The sequence below is a fragment of the Pseudophryne corroboree genome, chromosome 1 (assembly GCF_028390025.1).
Source record: "Pseudophryne corroboree isolate aPseCor3 chromosome 1, aPseCor3.hap2, whole genome shotgun sequence".
NCBI classification, from domain to species: domain Eukaryota; kingdom Metazoa; phylum Chordata; class Amphibia; order Anura; family Myobatrachidae; genus Pseudophryne; species Pseudophryne corroboree.
The window spans coordinates 165,915,979-165,939,556 of NC_086444.1; the positions used below are offsets into that span (position 1 = coordinate 165,915,979).

The following is a 23,578-nucleotide window of genomic DNA, read 5'->3' on the forward strand; positions in this document are numbered from 1 at the left end:
CCACAGATCAGTCAATGCCCCCTTGGGTCAAGGCCATGGTGGACGCAATTTCAGATTTGCGTCAGTCAAGGTCGGAAGCAGCTTTGGCCCAGACTCAGGTGGAACCGCTGTGGGCCCAGAATATGGGAAAATGTCTCACTGATTTGACTCAGTCTGTAAATAAATTTGTAAGTTCGGCCAGTAGTTCGGCGGCTTCTAAGCGAACGCAGCCGTTACCCGCTATTGCATTTCCAGGAGAGGAGTTGGATACTCTGACATCTCCATTGGAAGAAGGGGAGGTAGATCCTGAAGGGGACGAAAATTCGGCTTGGGAAGATGAGGATTTATCTACTAATTCAGGTGTTAGGCTACTAATAGAAGCCATTCGTCAGACCCTTAATATTCAGGATGAGGCAGTAGCCGAGACTTCTTCCTCTTTCTTTAAACGACAGAAGAGACAGGTTACTGCGTTCCCTTCTTACTCGCACTTTGCGGATATTTTAAAAGAACCCTGGCTAAAACCGGATTCCCGTTTCCAGGCGCCTAAAAAGTTAAAGTTTCTATATCCTTTTACAGAAGAGGATACAACAATTTGGGAAACCGCCCCAAAGGTAGACGCCCCTATTTCGCATTTAGCAAAAGCTACGGTTATTCCGTCAGTACAGTCTGCGACTTTAAAAGACTCTACCGATAGGAAGATAGAAGCATTACTAAAATCTATGTTTTCCTTATCAGGTGTTTCTCTCCGTCCAGTTCTGGCGAGTGCCTGGGTGCTTAAAGCCGTTGATGAGTGGCTTGCACAGGTTGTATCTGGGATGCAGTCAGACGATCCGTCGGAGGCCATTCAATTAGCAGAACAGATTTCTGAGGCCCTTACTTACGTGGGTGAAGCATTATTGGATTCGGTGGCGCTACAGTCCCGTGTTTCTGCCTTAACAGTATCCGCAAGACGATCTCTTTGGCTTAGGGTTTGGAATGCTGATTCGGACTCAAAGCAGACCTTGACGGCAGTCCCTTTTGAAGGCGAATTTCTTTTTGGATCAGAGTTAAAGAAAATTATTTCAGATACTACGGGGGGAAAGAGCCCTTTCCTTCCGTCTGCTCCAAACAAACCAAAGCCTACAAGATTTCGGTCCTTTCGTACGCAGGGCAGAGGTAATTTCCAGTCCTTTCGACCCTTCTCCAGATTTCCACGAAGGGGATCATTCAGAGGTAGAGGAGCTCAGGCTACTCGCAGACCGTCCAGTAAGCCTGCCGACAAGCCTGAGGCATGACGCTTCGGGCCCTCTGGAGGGATCAATACAGGTTGGGGCTCGTTTACTTCACTTCAGGGAAGTGTGGCTCCTATCGAAACCGGATCGGTGGGTAATAGGGGTCATTTCCAGAGGATATATGTTGGATTTCGAAGAAGCAGTCCCAGCCCGACTAATTGTGACGCCTCTCCCAGACGACCCCTCCAGACGTCAGGCTCTCCTTCAGGCAACAGCAAAACTATTACAAAATGGAGTAATCCTTCCGGTCCCAGCTCCTCAGAGAGGTCGGGGCTTTTACTCGGGTCTTTTTCTCGTAGACAAGCCGGACGGTTCGTTTCGACCCATTCTAAATCTAAAAGCCCTCAATCCGTACCTTTCATCCCAGAAATTCAGGATGGAATCCATTCGCTCCATTATCGCAGCCATGGAGCCAGGGGAATATTTGGCTTCAATAGATATAAAGGACGCATACCTACATGTTCCAATTTGGACAGGACATCAATCACTTCTGAGATTTGCAGTAGGTCCGTGGCATTTTCAGTTTCGGGCCCTTCCCTTTGGTCTTTCTACGGCTCCCCGGGTGTTTACGAAGGTCCTGGGTCATGTCGTCGCAGTTCTCCGTTGCAAAGGGGTCAACATCACTCCATACTTGGACGACCTGTTGATCAAGGCCCCGTCACCGGAGATTCTCACTCAGAACCTGCGTCTAACGATAGAGACTCTACAGTCTTTCGGGTGGATAATCAATTTTCCAAAGTCATCTCTACTCCCGTCACAGAAAATGGTTTTTCTGGGTCTTCTATTCGACACCAACAGCCAGAAGGTGTTTCTTCCTACAGACAAGATTCAGGACTTACAAGCCAGAATCAGAACCTTGTTAAAATTGCCGGCAGTATCAGTCCTCAGATGCATGCAGGTACTGGGCAAGATGGTAGCCTCATTCGAGGCAGTTCCATACGCCAGATTCCACGCCCGACCTCTTCAAGCTCAGATTCTCCACTGTTGGACTCGGACGGATTCGCGCCTCGAACTGCAGTTGATACGCTTGTCGATAAGAACTCGTCAGTCGCTCTACTGGTGGCTTCACAGTCACAATCTGAGGAAGGGTGCGCCGTTCACGGTCTGGTCTTGGATGATGGTAACCACGGACGCAAGCCTCAGCGGTTGGGGAGCAGTGTTCCAGACTCATCATTTACAGGGGCGCTGGAGCAATCAAGAGTCAAAACTACAAATCAACATTCTGGAATTGAGAGCGATCCGGTATGCTCTCATTCGGATTCAGACCATGGTGCAGGGCCATCCAGTTCGGGTGCAATCCGACAATGCCACGGCAGTGGCTTACATCAACAAACAGGGAGGAACTCGCAGCTGGTCCGCAATGAGAGAGGTTGCTCAGATTCTCACGTGGGCGGAGCGTTGGATTCCCGTGATTTCAGCCATTCACATTCCGGGAGTCGAAAACTGGGAAGCAGACTTTTTGAGTCGTCACACGATTCATCCGGGAGAGTGGGAACTTCACCAGGAAGTGTTTCTTTCTCTAGTGGATCGCTGGGGAGTGCCAGAATTAGACCTGATGGCGTCACGGCTCAACAAAAAACTTCCGGTTTACGGATCAAGAACTCAGGATCCTCAAGCATTTCTGATCGATGCACTAACAGCTCCGTGGCAATTTCAGCTGGGTTACGTGTTCCCACCAATTCCACTGCTCCCACGTCTACTCCAACGCATTCGGCGAGAAGGCCTTGCAATAATTCTGGTGGCTCCGGATTGGCCACGCCGACAGTGGTACACTCTTCTAAACAGCATGGTCGTCGGAGACCCCTTTCGCCTCCCTCTGCGACCAGATCTTCTGCTTCAGGGACCTTGTCGCCACCCAGATTTAAATCGGCTGGCTTTGACGGCTTGGTTCTTGAATCCAACATTCTGAAGGCAAAGGGCCTTTCTCGTGCGGTTGTTCAGACAATGATTCGGGCTAGAAAGCCGGTGACTTCTGGCATTTACCATAGAGTATGGCGTATTTACATTGCTTGGTGCGAGAAAAGGAACTTGACTCCGCATTTGTTTAGACTTCCTCGCCTGCTCTCCTTTCTCCAGGAGGGTCTTGACAAGGGTTTAAAACTTTCTTCCCTGAAGGGTCAGGTTTCGGCCTTGTCGGTCCTTTTTCAAAAGAAATTAGCAATCATTCCAGAGGTTCAAACATTCCTGCAGGGAGTACTTCGAATTCAACCACCTTTTGTTCCTCCGATTCCTCCCTGGGATTTAAACTTGGTACTTAAGGCTCTTCAAAAGTCTCCATTTGAACCTCTAGAATCTGTGGAACTACGTTATCTAACACAAAAAGTTGTTTTTCTGTTGGCAATTGCCTCAGCTAGACGAGTGTCTGAGTTGGCGGCTCTTTCTTGCAGGCCACCCTTGTTAGTGTTTCATGAAAATCGGGTGGTGCTGCGGACAAAGCCTTCATTTCTTCCAAAGGTTGTTTCAGCATTCCATTTAAATCAGGACATCGTTCTTCCAGCTTTTAATCCGTCATCTTCTCAGGGGGAGGATTCCCATTTGGCTCTCTTGGATGTTGTTCGGGCCTTACGTATTTATTTGTCTCGCACGGAGGCTTTCCGTCGTACGGATTCCTTGCTGGTATTGATTGATGCTCCCAAACGAGGTTGGCCTGCCTCTAAGAACACTGTGGCCCGTTGGATAACTTCGGCCATCAGACAGGCTTACGTGTCCTCAAGCGTTTCGGTTCCTGACTCAATTAAGGCTCATTCGACTAGAGCAGTTGGAGCGTCTTGGGCTGTTCGCGGTGGTGCATCTGTTGAGCAACTATGCAGGGCGGCGACCTGGTCGTCAGTCCATACGTTCACAAAGTTTTACCGGTTTCATACTTTTAGTTTGGAGACTGCCTCTGTTGGGCGTCGTATTTTACAGACGGCTATGCCGTCAACGTCTCCCTCCTCTCATTAGCTTGCTTTGGGAAATCCCACAAGTAACGGCGCAGCGTCCCCCAGATGGAGGACAGAGAAATGGGGATTTTTGTTTACTTACCGTAAAATCTCTTTCTCTGAGTCCATCTGGGGGACGCTGCGATCCCTCCCATAGTTTGTCTGGTTTAATTGGTTAATTTTTTATTCTGGTCTATCTCCTTTGGCTTGGCTAAACGTTAACTGATCAGGGCTGAGCAGGAAGGAGATGGGAGGGGTTAGAGGGGGGAGGAGTCAGCTTTTGATAGTTCTGTGCCAATCTCCACTACCACACACCTCTAACCCACAAGTAACGGCGCAGCGTCCCCCAGATGGACTCAGAGAAAGAGATTTTACGGTAAGTAAACAAAAATCCCCATTTTCTGCCTAAGGTGGTGTCAGCGTTTCACCTGAACCAGCCTATTGTGGTGCCTGCGGCTACTAACGATTTGGAGGATTCCAAGTTGTTGGACGTGGTCCGGGCATTGAAAATATATATTTCAAGAACGGCGGGAGTCAGAAAGTCTGACTCACTGTTTATATTGTATGCATCCAACAAGATGGGTGCTCCTGCTTCTAAGCAGACGATTGCTCGTTGGATTTGTAGCACAATTCAACTTGCACATTCTGTGGCAGGCTTGCCACAACCTAAATCTGTCAAGGCCCATTCCACAAGGAAAGTGGGCTCATCCTGGGCGGCTGCCCGGGGGGTCTCGGCATTACAACTCTGCCGAGCTGCTACTTGGTCAGGGGCAAACACGTTTGCAAAATTCTACAAATTTGATACCCTGGCTGAGGAGGACCTTGAGTTCTCTCATTCGGTGCTGCAGAGTCATCCGCACTCTCCCGCCCGTTTGGGAGCTTTGGTATAATCCCCATGGTCCTGACGGAGTCCCCAGCATCCACTTAGGACGTTAGAGAAAATAAGAATTTACTTACCGATAATTCTATTTCTCGTAGTCCGTAGTGGATGCTGGGCGCCCATCCCAAGTGCGGATTGTCTGCAATACTTGTACATAGTTATTGTTACAAACAAATTCGGGTTGTTATTGTTGTGAGCCGTCTGTTCAGAGGCTCCTACGTTTGTCATACTGTTAACTGGGTTCAGATCACAAGTTATACGGTGTGATTGGTGTGGCTGGTATGAGTCTTACCCGGGATTCAATATCCTTCCTTATTGTGTACGCTCGTCCGGGCACAGTATCCTAACTGAGGCTTGGAGGAGGGTCATAGGGGGAGGAGCCAGTACACACCACCTAATCCTAAAGCTTTATTTTTGTGCCCTGTCTCCTGCGGAGCCGCTATTCCCCATGGTCCTGACGGAGTCCCCAGCATCCACTACGGACTACGAGAAATAGAATTATCGGTAAGTAAATTCTTATTTTTTCAGTCTCATCTCTTATAGCACAGGTTCTCAAACTCGGTCCTCAGGACCCCACACAGTGCATGTTTTTTGCAGGTCTCCTCACAGAATCACAAGTGAAATAATTAGCTGCACCTGTGGGCCTTTTAAAATGTGTCAGTGAGCAATTAATACACCTGTGCACCTGCTGGGTTACCTGGAAAACATGCAATGTGTGGGGTCCTGAGGACCGAGTTTGAGAACCTGTGTCTTATAGCAATAAATAAGCTTCAGAGAACATTCATAGCACGTTACACCGGAATATCTTGCAACACACCTGTGCTTATACAGTATAATGGCCCTCATTCCGAGTTGTTCGCTCGCAAGGCGATTATAGCAGAGTTACACACGCTAAGCCGCCGCCTACTGGGAGTGAATCTAAACATCTTAAATGTGCGACCGATGTATTCGCAATATTGCGATCAAAACCGAGTTAGCAGTTTCTGAGTAACTCCAGACTTACTCTGCCTGTGCGATCAATTCAGTGCTTTTCGGTCCCGGCTGACGTCATAAACACACCCAGCGTTCGCCCAAGCACTCCCACCGTTTCTCCAGACACGCCTGCGTTTTTTCCGGAAACGGTAGCGTTTCCTGCCACACGCCCCTAAAACGCCGTACATCCGCCCAGTAACACCCATTTCCTGTCAATCACAATGCGTTCTCCGGAGCGACGAAAAAGCCGTGAGTAAAATTACTTTCTTCTTAGTAAAGTTACTTGACGCATGCGCAGTGCGAACATTACGCATGCGCACTAAGAGAATTCTCACTGCGATGCGATGAAAAATACCGAGCGAACAACTCGGAATGAGGGCCAATGTACTGATCATGGGGAATGGGGTCTAGCATTTCCACTGCTGCATTCTATAGGTCTGTGCGCATAGCGAGTCCCTTGGCATGCTTTTTGCAGCAATGACCGGACTCCTGTTAGAATGAACATAAGGATGCAGTATTTACTATGAAGCTTTTAGTGGTAGGAAAATGACCTATTGTCCCATGCATTCTGTTTATGACTTTTTCTATATATTATGCAGTATATTTAAATAATTTTGCTTTCTTGTTTTGTGCAGAAAATGTGATTAATCTTACAGACGAGGAAGGTTTCACGCCACTTATGTGGGCCGCAGCCCATGGCCAGATCGCCGTGGTGGAGTTTCTTCTTCAGAATGTAAGAAAGTAAAGGAACCGTTATTTTGTACACATTACCCTGCAGCTACAAACTGATGATCCCATTATAGTAAATTACAGCAGGATCTATTCATACATAGAAATACATCTTCTATTCCAGGGTGCAGACCCGCAAGTCCTTGGCAAAGGACGAGAAAGTGCCCTGTCACTGGCCTGCAGCAAAGGTTACACGGATATAGTAAGAATGCTGGTGGAGTGTGGAGTGGATGTCAATGAATATGACTGGGTAAGATTACAGTCTATCTGCCTGACCTGTGTATAACAGTGTAGTCTTACTCATTCTTATCATTGCCAGAAATGTATAACTAGCACTCTGAGCGGCTCATAGCTCGGTTCTGTATAATGTCTGCAGGAAATCTGTCCCAGATAACCTATAAGCATTTCTCTTACGTCCTAGAGGATGCTGGGGACTCCGTAAGGACCATGGGGTATAGACGGGCTCCGCAGGAGACATGGGCACTCTAAAGACTTTAGATGGGTGTGCACTGGCTCCTCCCTCTATGCCCCTCCTCCAGACCTCAGTTAGATCCTGTGCCCAGAGGAGACTGGATGCACTGCAGGGGAGCTCTACTGAGTTTCTCTGAAAAAAAACTTTTTGTTAGGATTTTTATTTTCAGGGAGCACTGCTGGCAACAGGCTCCCTGCATCGTGGGACTGAGGGGAGAGAAGCAGACCTACTTAAATGATAGGCTCTGCTTCTTAGGCTACTGGACACCATTAGCTCCAGAGGGTCGGAACGCAGGTCTCACCCTCGCTGGTCGTTCCGGAGCCGCGCCGCCGTCCTCCTCACAGAGCCGGAAGATAGAAGCCGGGTGAGTATGAGAAGATAGAAAACTTCAAAGGCGGCAGAAGACTTCTGATCTTCTATGAGGTAACGCTGCGCACCATTGCTCCCAACACACACACACACACTGGCGGCACTGTATGGGTGCAGGGGGGGCGCCCTGGGCAGCAATTATTAACCCTCTAGGGACACTGGCATGGATATATACTGTGGAGGCAGTATATTGCAAAAACCCCCGCCAGTATAAAGATTTGGGCTGGATCGAAGCCCGCCGGGAAGGGGGCGGAGCTTGATTCCTCAGCACTAACCAGCGCCATTTTCTCCACAGCACGCTGCAGAGAAGCTGGCTCCCCGGACTCTCCCCTGCTGAACACAAGTACAGAGGGCAAAAAAGAGGGGGGGTGGGGGCACATTTAATTGGCGCAGTGAGTATATTTATAAAAGCGATGTACTGACTGGGATTTTATTCCAATGTCCGGTGGCGCTGGGTGTGTGCTGGCATACTCTCTCTCTGTCTCTCCAAAGGGCCTTATTGGGGGACTGTCTATATATATATATATATATATATATATATATGTGTGTGTGTGTGTGTGTGTGTGTGTGTGTGTATATATATATATATATATATATATATGTAAATGTAATCTATACATGTCCCTGAGTGTGTGGTGGTCGGTACGTGTGTGTCGGCATGTCTGAAGCGGAAGGCTCATCTAAGGAGGAGGTGGAGTAGATGATTGTGCTGTCTCCGTCGGCGACGCCGACACCTGATTGGCTGGATATGTGGAATGTTTTAAATGCAAATGTGTCTTTATTACATAAGAGGATGGACAAAGCAGAGTCCAGACAAAAGACAGGGAGTCAATCAATGGCTTTGACTGTGTCACAGGGCCCTTCAGGGTCTCAGAAACGTCCCCTGTCCTAAGTAGCAGACACTGATACCGACACGGATTCTGACTCCAGTGTCGACTACGATGATGCGAGTTTACACCCAAGGGTGGCCAAAAGTATTCAGTATATGATTATTGCAATAAAAGATGTTTTGCATATCACAGATGACCCCTCGGTCCCTGACACGAGGGGTATGCATGTTTAAGGAAAAGAAACCTGTGGTAACCTTTCCCCCATCTCATGAGCTGAACGCCTTATTTGAAAAGGCTTGGGAAACTCCAGACAAGAAACTGCAGATTCCCAAGAGAATTCTTATGGCGTATCCTTTCCCTGCACAGGACAGGTTACGGTGGGAATCCTCGCCCAGGGTGGACAAGGCTTTAACGCGCTTGTCCAAAAAGGTGGCGCTACGTCTCCAGACACGGCAGCCCTCAAGGATCCTGCTGATCGCAGACAGGAAACTACCTTAAAATCAATTTATGCACATACGGGTGCTTTGCTCAGACCGGCTATAGCGTCGGCTTGGGTTTGTAGCGCTGTAGCAGTTTGGGCAGATAACTTGTCATCTGACATTGATACCCTAGCTAGGGATAGCATTTTATTGACCTTGGGTCACATTAAAGACACAGCCTTATATATGAGAGAAGCTTCGAGAGACGTTGGGCTGTTAGGTTCGAGAGCCAGCGCCATGGCGATTTCTGCTAGGCGAGCCCTGTGGACCCGCCAATGGACGGGTGATGCCGACTCAAAGAGACATATGGACGTTTTGCCTTACAAGGGTGAGGTTTTGTTTGAGGAAGGTCTCGCAGACCTGGTTTCCACAGCTACCGCTGGTAAATCTACTTTTTCACCTTATGTTCCCCCACAGCAAATGAAAGCACCACAATATCAGATGCAGTCCTTTCGGTCGTATAAGTCCAGAAGAGGTCGGGGCTCTTCCTTCCTCGCCAGGGGTAAGGGTAGAGGGAAAAGAATGCCTGCTACGGCTAGTTCCCAGGAGCAGAAGTCCTCCCCAGCTTCTACTAAATCCACCGCATGACGCTGGGGCTCCACTGAGGGAGTCCGCGCCGGTGGGGGCACGTCTTCGACTCTTCAGCCACGTCTGGGTTCAGTCAGACGTGGATCCTTGGGCGATGGAAGTTGTATCCCAAGGCTACAAGCTGGAATTCGAAGACGTGCCTCCTCCCCGATTTTCAAATCGGCTTTACCAGCTTCTCCCCCAGAAAGGTAGATAGTTTTAGCGGCAATTCAAAAACCGTGTCAACAACAAGTGATTGTCAAGGTTCCCCTAGTTCAACAGGGGAAGGGGTACTATTCAACCCTGTTTGTGGTCCCGAAACCGGATGGCTCGGTCAGACCCATTCTAAATCTAAAATCCCTAAACCTGTACTTGAAAAAGTTCAAATTCAAGATGGAATCGCTCCGGGCAGGTATCTCCAGCCTGGAAGGGGGGGATATTATGGTGTTACTAGACATAAAGGATGCATACCTTCATGTCCCCATATATCCCCCTCATCAGGCATACCTGAGATTCGCTGTACAGGACTGTCATTACCAGTTTCAGACGTTGCCGTTTGGGCTTTCCACGGCCCCGAGGATTTTCACCAAGGTAATGGCGGAAATGATGGTGCTCCTGCGCAGGCAGGGAGTCACAATTATCCCGTACTTGGACGATCTCCTGATAAAAGCGAGATCGAGAGATCAATTGCAGAAAAGCGTGTCGCTCTCCCTGAGAGTGCTGCAGCAGCATGGCTGGATTCTAAATCTACCAAAGTCACAGTTGATTCCAACGACTTGGCTATCTTTCTTAGGCATGATTCTGGACACGGAACAAAAGAGGGTTTTTCTCCCGATTAAAAAAGCCCAGGAACTCCAGAACATGGTCAGAGACCTGTTAAAACCGAAAAAAGTGTCAGTCCATCAATGCACTCGAGTACTGGGAAAAATGGTGGCGACTTACGAGGCCATCCCCTTCGACAGGGTCCATGCAAGGACGTTTCAGTGGGACCTTCTGGACAAGTGATCGGGGCCCCATCTACAAATACATCAGAAAATAAGCCTGTCCCCTAGGGCCAGGGTGTCTCTCCTGTGGTGGCTGCAGAGTGCTCACCTTCTCGAGGGTCGCAGGTTCGGCATTCAAGACTGGGTTCTGGTGACCACAGACGCAAGCCTCCGAGGATGGGGAGCAGTCACACAAGGAAGGAATTTTCAGGGACTATGGTCAAGCCAGGAGGCTTGTCTACACATCAACGTACTGGAATTGAGGGCCATATACAACGGCCTACGACAAGCATAGAATCTTCTTTGCGACCTACCGGTTCTGATTCAATCAGACAACGTCACAGCTGTGGCTCATGTAAACCGCCAAGGCGGGACAAGGAGCAGAGTGGCAATGGCGGAAGCCACCAGGATTCTTCGCTGGGCGGAAAATCACGCAAGCGCTCTGTCAGCAGTCTTAATTCCGGGAGTGGACAACTGGGAAGCAGACTTCCTCAGCAGACACGATCTCCATCCAGGAGAGTGGGGACTTCATCAAGAAGTTTTTGCAGAGATGACAAGTCAGTGGGGACTTCCACAAATAGACATGATGGCGTCACGCCTCAACAAGAAGCTTCGAAGGTATTGTGCCAGGTCAAGGGACCCTCAGGCAGTAGCGGTGGACGCCCTGGTGACACCATGGGTGTTTCAGTCTGTCTATGTGTTCCCTCCTCTTCCGCTCATCTCAAAAATACTGAGAATCATAAGACGAAAAAGAGTGCAGACAATACTCATTGTTCCGGATTGGCCTCGAAGGGCCTGGTATTCAGATCTTCAGGAAATGCTCACAGAAGATCCGTGGCCTCTTCCTCTCAGGGAAGACCTATTGCAGCAGGGGCCCTGCGTGTTCCAAGACTTACCGCGGTTACGTTTGACGGCATGGCGGTTGAACACCAAATCCTAGCGGGGAAAGGTATTCCGGAGGAAGTCATCCCTACTCTGATTAAGGCTAGGAAGGACGTGACGGCGAAACATTATCACCGCATCTGGAGGAAGTATGTATCTTGGTGTGAAGCCAAGAAGGCTCCTACGGAAGATTTCCATCTGGGCCGTTTTCTCCACTTTCTACAGACAGGAGTGGATATGGGCCTAAAGTTAGGCTCCATTAAGGTACAGATTTCGGCGCTATCAATTTTCTTTCAGAAGGAATTGGCTTCTCTCCCAGAAGTCCAGACTTTTGTAAAGGGAGTGCTGCACATCCAGCCTCCTTTTGTGCCCCCAGTGGCACCATGGGACCTTAACGTGGTGTTACAGTTCCTAAAATCTCACTGGTTTGAGCCTCTTCAAACGGTGGATTTAAAATTTCTCATTTGGAAGGTGGTCATGTTGTTGGCCTTGGCATCTGCACAGCGGGTGTCCGAATTGGCGGCTTTGTCTCACAAGAGCCCCTATCTGATTTTCCATGTGGATAGAGCAGAATTAAGGACTCGTTCTCAATTTTTGCCTAAGGTGGTTTCATCTTTTCATATGAACCAACCTATCGTGGTGCCTGTGGCTACGGGTGACGTGGAGGATTCCAAGTAACTTGATGTAGTCAGGGCCTTAAAAATGTATGTAGCCAGGACGGCTCGGGTTAGGAAAACAGAGGCACTGTCCTGTATGCAGCCAACAAGGTTGGCGCTCCTGCTTCTAAGCAGACTATTGCTCGCTGGATCTGTAACACGATTCAGCAGGCTCATTCTACGGTTGGATTGCCGTTACCAAATTTGGTAAAGGCCCATTCCACTAGGAAGGTGGGCTCTTCTTGGGCGGCTGCCCCAGGCGTCTCAGTATTACAGCTTTGCCGAGCAGCTACTTGGTCGGGTTCAAACACTTTTGCTAAATTCTACAAGTTTGATACCCTGGCTGATGAGGACCTTATGTTTGCTCAATCGGTGCTGCAGAGTCATCCGCACTCTCCCGCCCGGTCTGGAGCTTTGGTCTAATCCCCATGGTCCTTACGGAGTCCCCAGCATCCTCTAGGACGTAAGAGAAAATAAGATTTTAAACCTACCAGTAAATCTTTTTCTCCTAGTCCGTAGAGGATGCTGGGCGCCCGTCCCAGTGCGGACTAAATTCTGCAAGACTTGTATATAGTTATTGCTTACATAAAGGTTATAGGATTTTTGTTAATCTAAGGGCAAGATACATACCAGCCCACATCATCCACACCGTACAACTTGGAACATACGAACCAGTTAACAGTATGAAACAAAACAGCATCAGCCCGAGACTGATCAAAAACTGTAATTTCCTCGTACTGTCCGTCTCCTCTGGGCACAGTTCTCTAACTGAGGTCTGGAGGAGGGGCATAGAGGGAGGAGCCAGTGCACACCCATCTAAAGTCTTTAGAGTGCTCATGTCTCCTGCGGAGCCCGTCTATACCCCATGGTCCTTACGGAGTCCCCAGCATCCTCTACGGACTAGGAGAAAAAGATTTACCGGTAGGTTTAAAATCTTATTTTTCCTCAGATTTGTCCTGAGCTTTTGTTCTTCTGATGTCATTGGTGAATTAACATGGAGGTATTTTGGGCAGTGGCTTAGGACTCTGGGCTGTACTGGGGGGGTGTGGTTCATCAAATCGACAGTATCTAGGTCGACCACTATAGGTCGACAGTCACTAGGTCGACATGGATGGAAGGTCGACAGGGTTTCTAGGTCGACATGTGCTAGGTCGACAGGTCTAAAGGTCGACATGAGGATTTTTTTTTGGTGTCGTTTTCTTCGTAGAATGACCGGGATCCCAAATTAGTGCACCGCGTTCGCTCGCCATGCTACGGGCATGGTGCCTTCGCTCCGCTACCCCTTCGCTCGGCACACTTTACCGTTCCAATCGTAGTCCACGTGGATCGTTAAGTATGAAAAAATTCAAAAAAAGAAAAAAAAATGTGAAAAACTCATGTCGACCTTTAGACCTGTCGACCTAGCACATGTCGACCTAGAAACCCTGTCGACCTAGTGACTGTCGATCTTTAGACCGGATCCCGTACTGGGGGTCAGACCTTCCCTCATTCTAACTCTCTGATGCAAGTGTGAGGAGCTTAAGTGAGCTTGGGAAGGGGAGAGTGTTGTATATTTTGGGAACTGGGGGATATGTTCCTCTTGTGTATTGCAGTTTTTTTGGGCATGTTATGGTATATTAATTAATAATCCAGGCAGGATATAAAATACATGGAGTGTTTCAGTGGGTAACCCTCACTCAATAAAAGTATGTTTGTTTGGGAGACCGGGTGTAGCAGTTGAGTGCGCAGTAGGGAAATGTGCGCCAGCTGCAAATGCTGACAGATATCTTCCTCCGTCTTCCCATCTCTGCCCCCACACCCCTGCCTGACCCTCTCATCTCTGTCCCTCCCTTCCCCCCTTTTTGTGTGTTTATTTCATCGCTGTCGTCTTTGTCCTCACCCACCCTTTTTTCATCCCTGTCTGTCCCCTTCTCTTTCATCTATGTCCCCTCCTTTCCCCCTCTCTCTTTCGCTTGTTGGCCCTCTACCCCCCCATTTCTCTTATCTTTGAGTGTGTGCGTGTCTGGGGTGGGGGCAGCTCCAGGTGCTGGTTGGGGAAGGAGAGAGGCTGTGGTTCTAGGGGGCAGCATGTGGTGGCATGGGGCATCCCTGCAGCTCTTTAGTGCTCAGTTGCTAGACACACACCTTGCAGTATTATATAATGGTTATAGTTACCAGGATAAAAGTATCAAGAGATGGTAAAATAATAGAAACAGCTGATTTTTCAGAGAACACTTAAAGATTTGAAGGTTGTAGAAGAGTCTGACCAGGCGTGTTAGGGAATTCCATATGTAGGTAGTGGCATGGGTGTAGCTTTGTAGGTTAGGGTGGGAGGGTGGTTACCAGAGATGAGGTGGGCCTAGTCCAGAGGACCCGGAGAGGTGAGAAAGGACGATCACGGTCCGTCTTTTAGTTCTGTGATTCCTAACCTTGGTCCTCAAGGCACACTAACCGTTCAGGTTTTAGTGATGAGAACAGATGGTTAAACCAAAATAACTGAGGTACTAATTATGTCACCTGTGCTCAACTATGGCTATCCATAAAACCTGGACTGCCGGTTTGCCTTGAGGATTATGAGAACCCCTGCTTTAGTTATTTAAAGTGGAATGAAGCGGGTATTGGCGGTTATGCAGCAGATGTATGTATGTGTGTATGTATGTATGTACTGTGTGTGCCTTTTTATCCTCCCCTATTACATTATGCGGTCTTATGTTTAGAATGGTGGGACGCCCCTGCTGTATGCCGTACATGGAAACCACGTGAAATGTGTGAAAATCCTTCTAGGTAAGTGTAAGCTGCGCTTAGATTCTAATGCCCAATATTATAATATTTCTCATGTCATCACATATGTACAATATTAAGTAATGGAAAAACAATCTTCTCTCTAACTTCAGCTGCTAAATATAAATTTGTGTTGAAATATTTGTCTTCTGTAGAAATGAAGGAGTGGCCATTTTGTGTGGCTGTATGTAGAAGCCAGACCTGAATAAATGTTGATTCGCCAATGATTTCTACATAATGTTGTTGGGATTAGAAGAGGTCCCATTGAACCATTACACATTGCAGTGTGGTTGTGCGGTTGTATGATTAATGGTTTCTTACAATTGGCAGAGAATGGGGCCGATCCAACCATTGAGACAGACTCTGGTTACAACTCCATGGACCTGTCAGTAGCTCTGGGCCACAGAAGCGGTAAGTTATGTGTTAAAGCAAACACCTCTGTGGTTATAGGACCAAATCTTGTGTACATAGTGGTAATTGTGTTCCTTCTGCACAACGGTCAGGCATCATGCTCCTTATTGACAGTATCTGCTGAACATGCCAATATTGCGTAAAAGGTTATAACGTCACATGCAAAGTCAATAAAATAAAATAATGCTATAAATATCCTGTAAGGGCATGTCTGGTTACCAAACTGTGTGCCTGGGAACCCTGGGGTGCAGTGAAGCGCTTGTGGGGTGCCTCGGGTTTGTGGGCCAGGACCACATGAAATTATTTATGGACAAAGTGATAGGCAAAACCATTGCTGGTGGCTGCAAATCATAAAACGTGGACAATCGGAAGCGCACCTGTTCACCACCACATAACTGACCCTAAGGATGACAGGCAGACACAATCTACTTAATTTCATATTTTTCCCAAACTTATCAATAAACAAGCTTTTATCCTAGGGGCGCCATGAAATATATGCTGCTACTCTAGGGCGCCATGGTTCAAGAAAGTTTTGGAACCATTACCTTAATGTATACGTAATAATGGACTTCTGCTTACAGTCGTGTAGAGCCTAGTTACCAGCCCGTCAAAATGACGGAACAACATAACCGTAATATCAGCGCACAGCCCGAACGGAGCAACACTTGAATTGCTCTGTCGGGCGCCATCTAGTGACTGCCGGCGCGCAGAACACTTGTATTCTCCCCCATAGAGATGAGGAGCATAGTTAGCCTTTTATTATATAGGATACCAATTACATTTCTCTGACGTCCTAAGTGGATGCTGGGACTCCGTAAGGACCATGGGGAATAGCGGCTCCGCAGGAGACAGGGCACAAAAGTAAAGCTTTAGGATCAGGTGGTGTGCACTGGCTCCTCCCCCTATGACCCTCCTCCAAGCCTCAGTTAGATTTTTGTGCCCGAACGAGAAGGGTGCAGGCTAGGTGGCTCTCCTGAGCTGCTTAGAAGTAAAGTTTAAATAGGTTTTTTATTTTCAGTGAGACCTGCTGGCAACAGGCTCACTGCATCGAGGGACTAAGGGGAGAAGAAGCGAACTCACCTGCGTGCAGAGTGGATTGGGCTTCTTGGCTACTGGACATTAGCTCCAGAGGGACGATCACAGGTACAGCCTGGATGGGTCCCGGAGCCGCGCCGCCGGCCCCCTTACAGATGCTGAAGAGTGAAGAGGTCCAGAAATCGGCGGCAGAAGACGTTCCTGTCTTCATTAAGGTAGCGCACAGCACTGCAGCTGTGCGCCATTGCTCCCAGCACACTTCACACTGCGGTCACTGAGGGTGCAGGGCGCTGGGGGGGGGCGCCCTGGGCAGCAATGTAAATACCTCCTATGGCAAAAAATACATCACACATAGCCCCTGGGCTATATGGATGTATTTAACCCCTGCCAGTTTTCCAGATAAAAGCGGGAGAAGAGCCCGCCGAGAAGGAGGCGGGGCCTATCTCCTCAGCACACGGCGCCATTTTCCCACACAGCTCCGCTGGTAGGAAGGCTCCCAGACTCTCCCCTGCACTGCACTACAGAAACAGGGTACAACAGAGAGGGGGGGCACTTATTTGGCTAAAAATATATATAAGCAGCTATAAGGGATAGACACTTATTATAAGGTTGTCCCTATACAGTTTATAGCGCTTTGGTGTGTGCTGGCAAACTCTCCCTCTGTCTCCCCAAAGGGCTAGTGGGGTCCTGTCCTCTATCAGAGCATTCCCTGTGTGTGTGCTGTGTGTCGGTACGTTTGTGTCGACATGTATGAGGAGAAAAATGATGTGGAGACGGAGCAGATTGTCTGTAATAGTGATGTCACCCCCTAGGGGGTCGACACCTGAGTGGATGTACTGTTGAAAATTACGTGACAGTGTCAGCTCTGTATAAAAGACAGTGGTTGACATGAGACAGCCGGCTACTCAGCTTGTGCCTGTCCAAACGTCTCATAGGCCGTCAGGGGCTCTAAAGCGCCCGTTACCTCAGATGGCAGATACAGACGCCGACACGGATACTGACTCCTGTGTCGACGGTGAAGAGACAACCGTGATTTCCAATAGGGCCACACGTTACATGATTGAGGCAAGGGAAAATGTTTACACATTTCTGATAATGAGTACCACCAAAAAGGGGTATTATGTTTGGTGAGGAAAAACTACCTGTAGTTTTCCTGAATCTGAGAAATAAAATGATGATGCGTGGGTTTCCCCCCGATAACAATTGATAATTTCTAAAAAGTTATTGGCAGTATACCTTTTCCCGCCAGAGGTTAGGGTGCGTTGGGAAACACCCCCTAGGGGGGATAAGGCGCTCACACGCTTGTAAGAACAAGGGCTCTACCCTCTCCTGAGATGGCCGCCCTTAAGGATCCTGCTGATAGAAAGCAGGAGGGTATCCTAAAAGGTATTTACACACATACTGGTGTTATACTGCGACCAGCAATCGCCTCAGCCTGGATGTGCAGTGCTGGGTTGGCGTGGTCGGATTCCCTGACTGGAAATATTGATATCCTAGATAAGGACAGTATATTATTGCCTATAGAGCATTTAAAATATATGCGAGATGCACAGCGGAATATTGCCGACTGGCATCAAGTATAAGTGCGTTGTCCAATTCTACCAGTAAAGTGGTCAGGTGAGGCGGATTCCAAACGGCATTTGGAAGTATTGCCTTAAAAAAGGGGACATTTGGGGTCGGTCTTTCAGACCTGGTGGCCACGGCAACAGCTGGGATATCCACGTTTGTACCCCAGGTCGCCTCTCAAAATAAGACGCAGTATTATCAGGCGCAGTCCTTTGTTGGCAAGCGGACAAAAGGTTCCTCTTTTCTGCTCGTGACAGAGGGAGAGGAAAAAGGCTACAGAGATGAGCCAGTTCCCAGGAACAGAAACCCTTTCCCGCCTCTGCCAAGCCCTCAGTATGATGCTAGGGCTTTACAAGCTCAGGCACGGTGGGGGCCCGTTCTCAATGAATTTCAGTGCGCAGTGGGCTCACTCGCAAGTAGACCCCTGGATCCTTCAGGTAATATTTCAGGGGTACAAATTGGAATTCGAGACGTCTCCCCCTCGCCGTTTCCAAAAGTCGGTTTTACCGACGTCTCCCTCTGACAGGGAGGCAGTTTTGGAAGCCATTCACAAGCTGTATTCCCAGCAGGTGATAATCAAGGTACCCCTTCTGCAAAAGGAAACGGGGTATTATTCCACACTATTGTGGTACCGAAGCCAGACGGCTCGGTGAGACCGATTCTAAATCTAAAATCTTTGAATACAGAGGTTCAAATTCAAGATTGAGTCACTCAGAGCAGTGATTGCGAACCTGGAAGAAGGGGACTACATGATGTCTCGGGACATCAAGGATGCTTACCTTCATGTCAAAAAATTTACCCTTCTCACCAAGGGTACCTCAGGTTATGGTACAGAACTGTCACTATCAGTTCAGACGCTGCCGTAGGGATGGTCCACGGCACCCCGGGTCTTTACTAAAGTACGGACCGAAATGATGATATTCCTTCGAAGGAAGGGAATTTTAGTTATTCTTTACTTGGACGATTCCCTGATAAGGGTAAGATCCAGGGAACAGTTGGAGGTCAGTGTAGCACTATCTCAGGTAGTGTTGCGGCAGCACGATTGGATTCTCAATATTCCAAAATCGCAGCTGGTTCCGACGACTTGTCTTCTGTTCCTAGGGATGATCCTGGACACAGTCCAGAAAGAAGGTGTTTCTCCCGGAGGAGAAAGCCAGGGAGTTATCCGAGCTAGTCAGGAACCTCCTAAAACCGAGCCAAGTCTCAGTGCATCAATGCACAAGGGTTCTGTGTAAAAATGGTGGCTTCCTACGAAGCAATCCCATTTGGCAGATTCCATGCAAGGACTTTCCAGTGGGACCTACTGGAAAAATGGTCCGGGTCGCATCTTCAGATGCATCAGCGGATAACCCTGTCACCAAGGACAGGGGTATCCCTCCTGTGGTGGTTGCAGAGTGCTCTTCTTCTAGAGGGCCGCAGATTCGGCATTCAGGACTGGGTCCTGGTGACCACGGATGCCAGCCTGCGAGGCTGGGGAGCAGTCACACAGGGAAGGAATATCCAGGGCTTATGGTCAAGCCTGGAGACATCACTTCACATAAATATCTGAAGCTAAGGGCCATTTACAATGCTCTAAGCTTAGCAAGACCTCTGCTTCAAGGTCAGCCGGTGTTGATCCAGTCGGACAACATTACGGCAGTCACCCACGTAAACAGACAGGGTGCCACAAGAAGCAGGAGGGCAATGGCAGAAGCTGCAAGGATTCTTCGCTGGGCGGAAAACCATGTGATAGCACTGTCAGCAGTATTCATTTCGGGAGTGGACAACTGGGAAGCAGATTTCCTCAGCACGAACTTCACCCAGAAGTCCTCCACATGATTATAAACCGTTGGGAAAAACTCGACAGGTATTGCGCCAGGTCAAGGGACCCTCAGTCAATAGCTGTAAAGGCTCTGGTAACACCGTGGGTGTACCAATCAGTGTATGGGTTCCCTCCTCTGCCTCTCATACCCAAGGTACTGAGATTGATAAGATGGAGAGGAGTAAGCACTATATTCGTGGCTCCGGATTGGCCAATAAGGACTTGGTAACCGGAACTTCAAGAGATGCTCACGGAGGATCCGTAGCTTCTACCTCTAAGAAGGGACCTGCTCCAGCAAGGACCCTGTCTGTTCCAAGACTTACCGCGGCTGCGTTTGACGGCATGGCGGTTGAACGCCGGATCCTGAAGGAAAAAGGCATTCCGGATGAAGTCATCCCTATCCTGATCAAAGCCAGGAAGGATGTAACCGCAAAACATTATCACCGCATTTGGCGAAAATATGTTGCGTGGTGCGAGGCCAGTAAGGCCCGACGGAGGAAATTCGACGATTCCTACATTTCCTGCAAACAGGAGTGTCTATGGGCCTGAAATTGGGGTCCATTAAGGTTCAAATTTCGGCTCTGTCAATTTTCTTCCAAAAAGAACTAGCTTCAGTCCCTGAAGTTCAGACGTTTGTAAAAGGGGTACTGCATATACAGTCTCCTTTGGTGCCTTCAGTGGCACCTTGGGATCTCAATGTAGTTTTTGGGTCCCAAAAGTCACATTGGTTTGACCCACTTAAATCTATGGAGTTAAAATATCTCACAGGAAAAGTGGTCATGCTGTTGGCTCTGGCCTGGGCCAGGCGCGTGTCAGAATTGGCGGCTTTATCCTGTAAAAGCCCTTATCTGATTTTCCATTCGGACAGGACGGAATTGAGGACTCGTCCTCAGTTTCTCCCTAAGGTGGTTTCAGCGTCCACCTGAACCAACCTATTGTGGTGCCTGCGGCTACTAGGGACTTGGAGGACTCCAAGTTGCTAGACGTTGTCAAGGCCGGAAAATATATGTTTCCAGGACGGCTGGAGTCAGAAAATCTGACTCGCTGTTCATCCTGTATGCACCCAACAAGCTGGGTGCTCCTGCTTCTAAGCAGACGATTGCTCGTTGGATTTGTAGTACAATTCAGCTTGCACACTCTGTGGCAGGCCTGCCACAGCCAAAATCTGTTAAAGCCCATTCCACAAGGAAAGTGGGCTCATCTTGGGCGGCTGCCCGAGGGGTCTCGGCTTTACAACTTTGCCGAGCAGCTACTTGGTCAGGGGCAAACACGTTTGCTAAATTCTAAAAATGTGATACCCTGGCTGAGGAGGACCTGGAGTTCTCTCATTCGGTGCTGCAGAGTCATCCGCACTCTCCCGCCCGTTTGGGAGCTTTGGTATAATCCCCATGGTCCTTACGGAGTCCCAGCATCCACTTAGGACGTCAGAGAAAATAAGAATTTACTTACCGATAATTCTATTTCTCGTAGTCCGTAGTGGATGCTGGGCGCCCATCCCAAGTGCGGATTGTCTGCAATACTTGTATATAGTTATTGTTACAATAACATCGGGTTGTTTATTGTTGTGAGACATCTTTCAGAGGCTCCTACGTTTTATCATACTGTTAACTGGGTTCAGATCACAAGTTGTATGGTGTGATTGGTGTGGCTGGTATGAGTCTTACCCGGGATTCAAAATCCTTCCTTATTATGTACGCTCGTCCGGGCACAGTATCCTAACTGAGGCTTGGAGGAGGGTCATAGGGGGAGGAGCCAGTGCACACCACCTGATCCTAAAGCTTTACTTTTGTGCCCTGTCTCCTGCGGAGCCGCTATTCCCCATGGTCCTTACGGAGTCCCAGCATCCACTACGGACTACGAGAAATAGAATTATCGTTAAGTAAATTCTTATTTTTACTGATATTAATTACCAATTTTTTTATTCCCATTAAACCGGATCCTCCCACTTGAACTACATCACTCATTTTTATAGTGTAGCTCTTACAATATACTTTGTTTATAGATATATTGTAAATGCCTTAGACACATGCCATGTTAAGTTATACCATCCCATTAAACCTTTATGCATCTTTATTTTCCTCTATTTTATTTTAACTTCATTGTTCCTATCAATTGTTCTGGTTTAGCACATTATAAATGCCTTTAATAGGTTGTTTAACACCTATCTTCCTCTACCTATGACATTGGTACCAGTGTGTACAAAGGCCACTTGGCGCTCCCCAGCCCATCTCAGTAATCTGCTGACTTGCCATTTGCTGAACTCAAGCACCCATCAGACGTCATATTTACTATCCTGGTGACAGATGCCCTAGTACATTAATTCCCTACCACAAGTTCCTCCCTGCATAACTTGTCCCAATCATTACTGAAGCCCTGCCTATAGAGGAAGTATACCACTTCTGCAGCAATACTAACATTACTGCCATTCCCAATATGAGGGTCCCTTTGTGTATGTTAGATCAGTCTGGCTTCCCAGACACCATCTCCCTTACTCCTTTTAATGGATCCAGGACCCTGTTCTTCCTTGTTTTCACCTCATCTCCACTGGTGCCAACCTTTGCCCTCTCACTGAGCAGCACACTCTCCTCTGTCGCCAATGCACCTGACTTCTAGGGACCATAAGCAATTTAATGATCAATTCACAGTTTCATTTTGCCAGCCAACCGGGTCTGCATATGTTACTGGCAGATCCACCAGGTAGCTTCTGGAGGCGGCCATTTTTGCTAGGTGTTTCTATAAATACAGATGGAAAACATGCATAACTGTATTGAAAAGTTGTTACTGAATTGCATACATATAGCACAAGCTGGACACAAACTGACTTAATGTAGCCAAATGGTCGTACTTGTAGCCCAAAAGCAGTATTACAGTATATGAGTTTCCAGCTACATTATCGGTACTATACTAGAGTATTATTTTAAAGTATGTCGCATGCAACCAAGATGTATTATCCCAGCAGCCTAATATGACTAGGTAAACTTGCCTTAGTTTATAGTAAAAATGTACTGCTGTGTACCCTCTATTCTCCATTGTCACATGTTCTTAACTTGCACATGAGCCCATTCCTGCATGGCAACTGCTATTATGAGATAGAGATATATATATATATATATATATATATCTCTATCTGTCTATGTGTTGAGTATCCCTTATTCAAAATCACAGTTTTTTTGTTCCCCTACTGAGCTAATGACACATGTATATGTATATTATATATCCATACATACACATAATATGTATGTCATTATCTCAGTAGGGGACCCAAAAATGTAGGATTTTGGATAAGGGATACTCAATCAGTATATATATATATATATATATATATATATATAAATGCAGGAATGGTTGTGCAATCAATGTCCTTAAATCTCCTGATTTTTAGTCCACAATTCAATCGATGCAAGTGCTGGCACTTCAATAAACAGCGTAACCACAGCTGTACTGTTCCAATGTGCACTAAAAAAGAGTGAAGGCGCACTCAATGAGCAGGTATAACAGGTAATTTAATACAATGATAAAAGCTCACATACATCTCAGTTTAAAACAGCCGGCTCACGAACAAATCCATAGTGCCTCCGGATAGCAACTGGTGAATCGTTCTCTGCCGCTCAATCAGCAAATGGTCTCCTCAGCGTGTATGCTCATGGACTCAGCAACAAACTCCGATCGCTCAGAGCTGTCCTTCCCGGCCACGCCCAACGCGTTTCGTCACTGCCGGACGCGTTGGGCGTGGCCGGGAAGGACAGCTCTGAGCGATCGGAGTTTGTTGCTGAGTCCATGAGCATACACGCTGAGGAGACCATTTGCTGATTGAGCGGCAGAGAACGATTCACCAGTTGCTATCCGGAGGCACTATGGATTTGTTCGTGAGCCGGCTGTTTTAAACTGAGATGTATGTGAGCTTTTATCATTGTATTAAATTACCTGTTATACCTGCTCATTGAGTGCGCCTTCACTCTTTTTTAGTATATATATATATATATATATATATATATATATATATATATATATATAT

General features: G+C 47.8%; 1 protein-coding gene across 1 annotated transcript in view; it reads left to right on the top strand.

Moving 5' to 3' along the window:
- Positions 1 to 23,578, top strand: part of ANKRA2 (ankyrin repeat family A member 2) — a 53,061-nt gene that overhangs the window by 26,876 nt on the left and 2,607 nt on the right. Inside the window, exons 5-8 of the mRNA XM_063963872.1 lie at positions 6,659 to 6,756; positions 6,877 to 7,002; positions 14,687 to 14,753; positions 15,081 to 15,161. Coding sequence (XP_063819942.1) covers positions 6,659 to 6,756; positions 6,877 to 7,002; positions 14,687 to 14,753; positions 15,081 to 15,161 — 372 coding nt within the window. The remainder of the gene's footprint in view (positions 1 to 6,658; positions 6,757 to 6,876; positions 7,003 to 14,686; positions 14,754 to 15,080; positions 15,162 to 23,578) is intronic.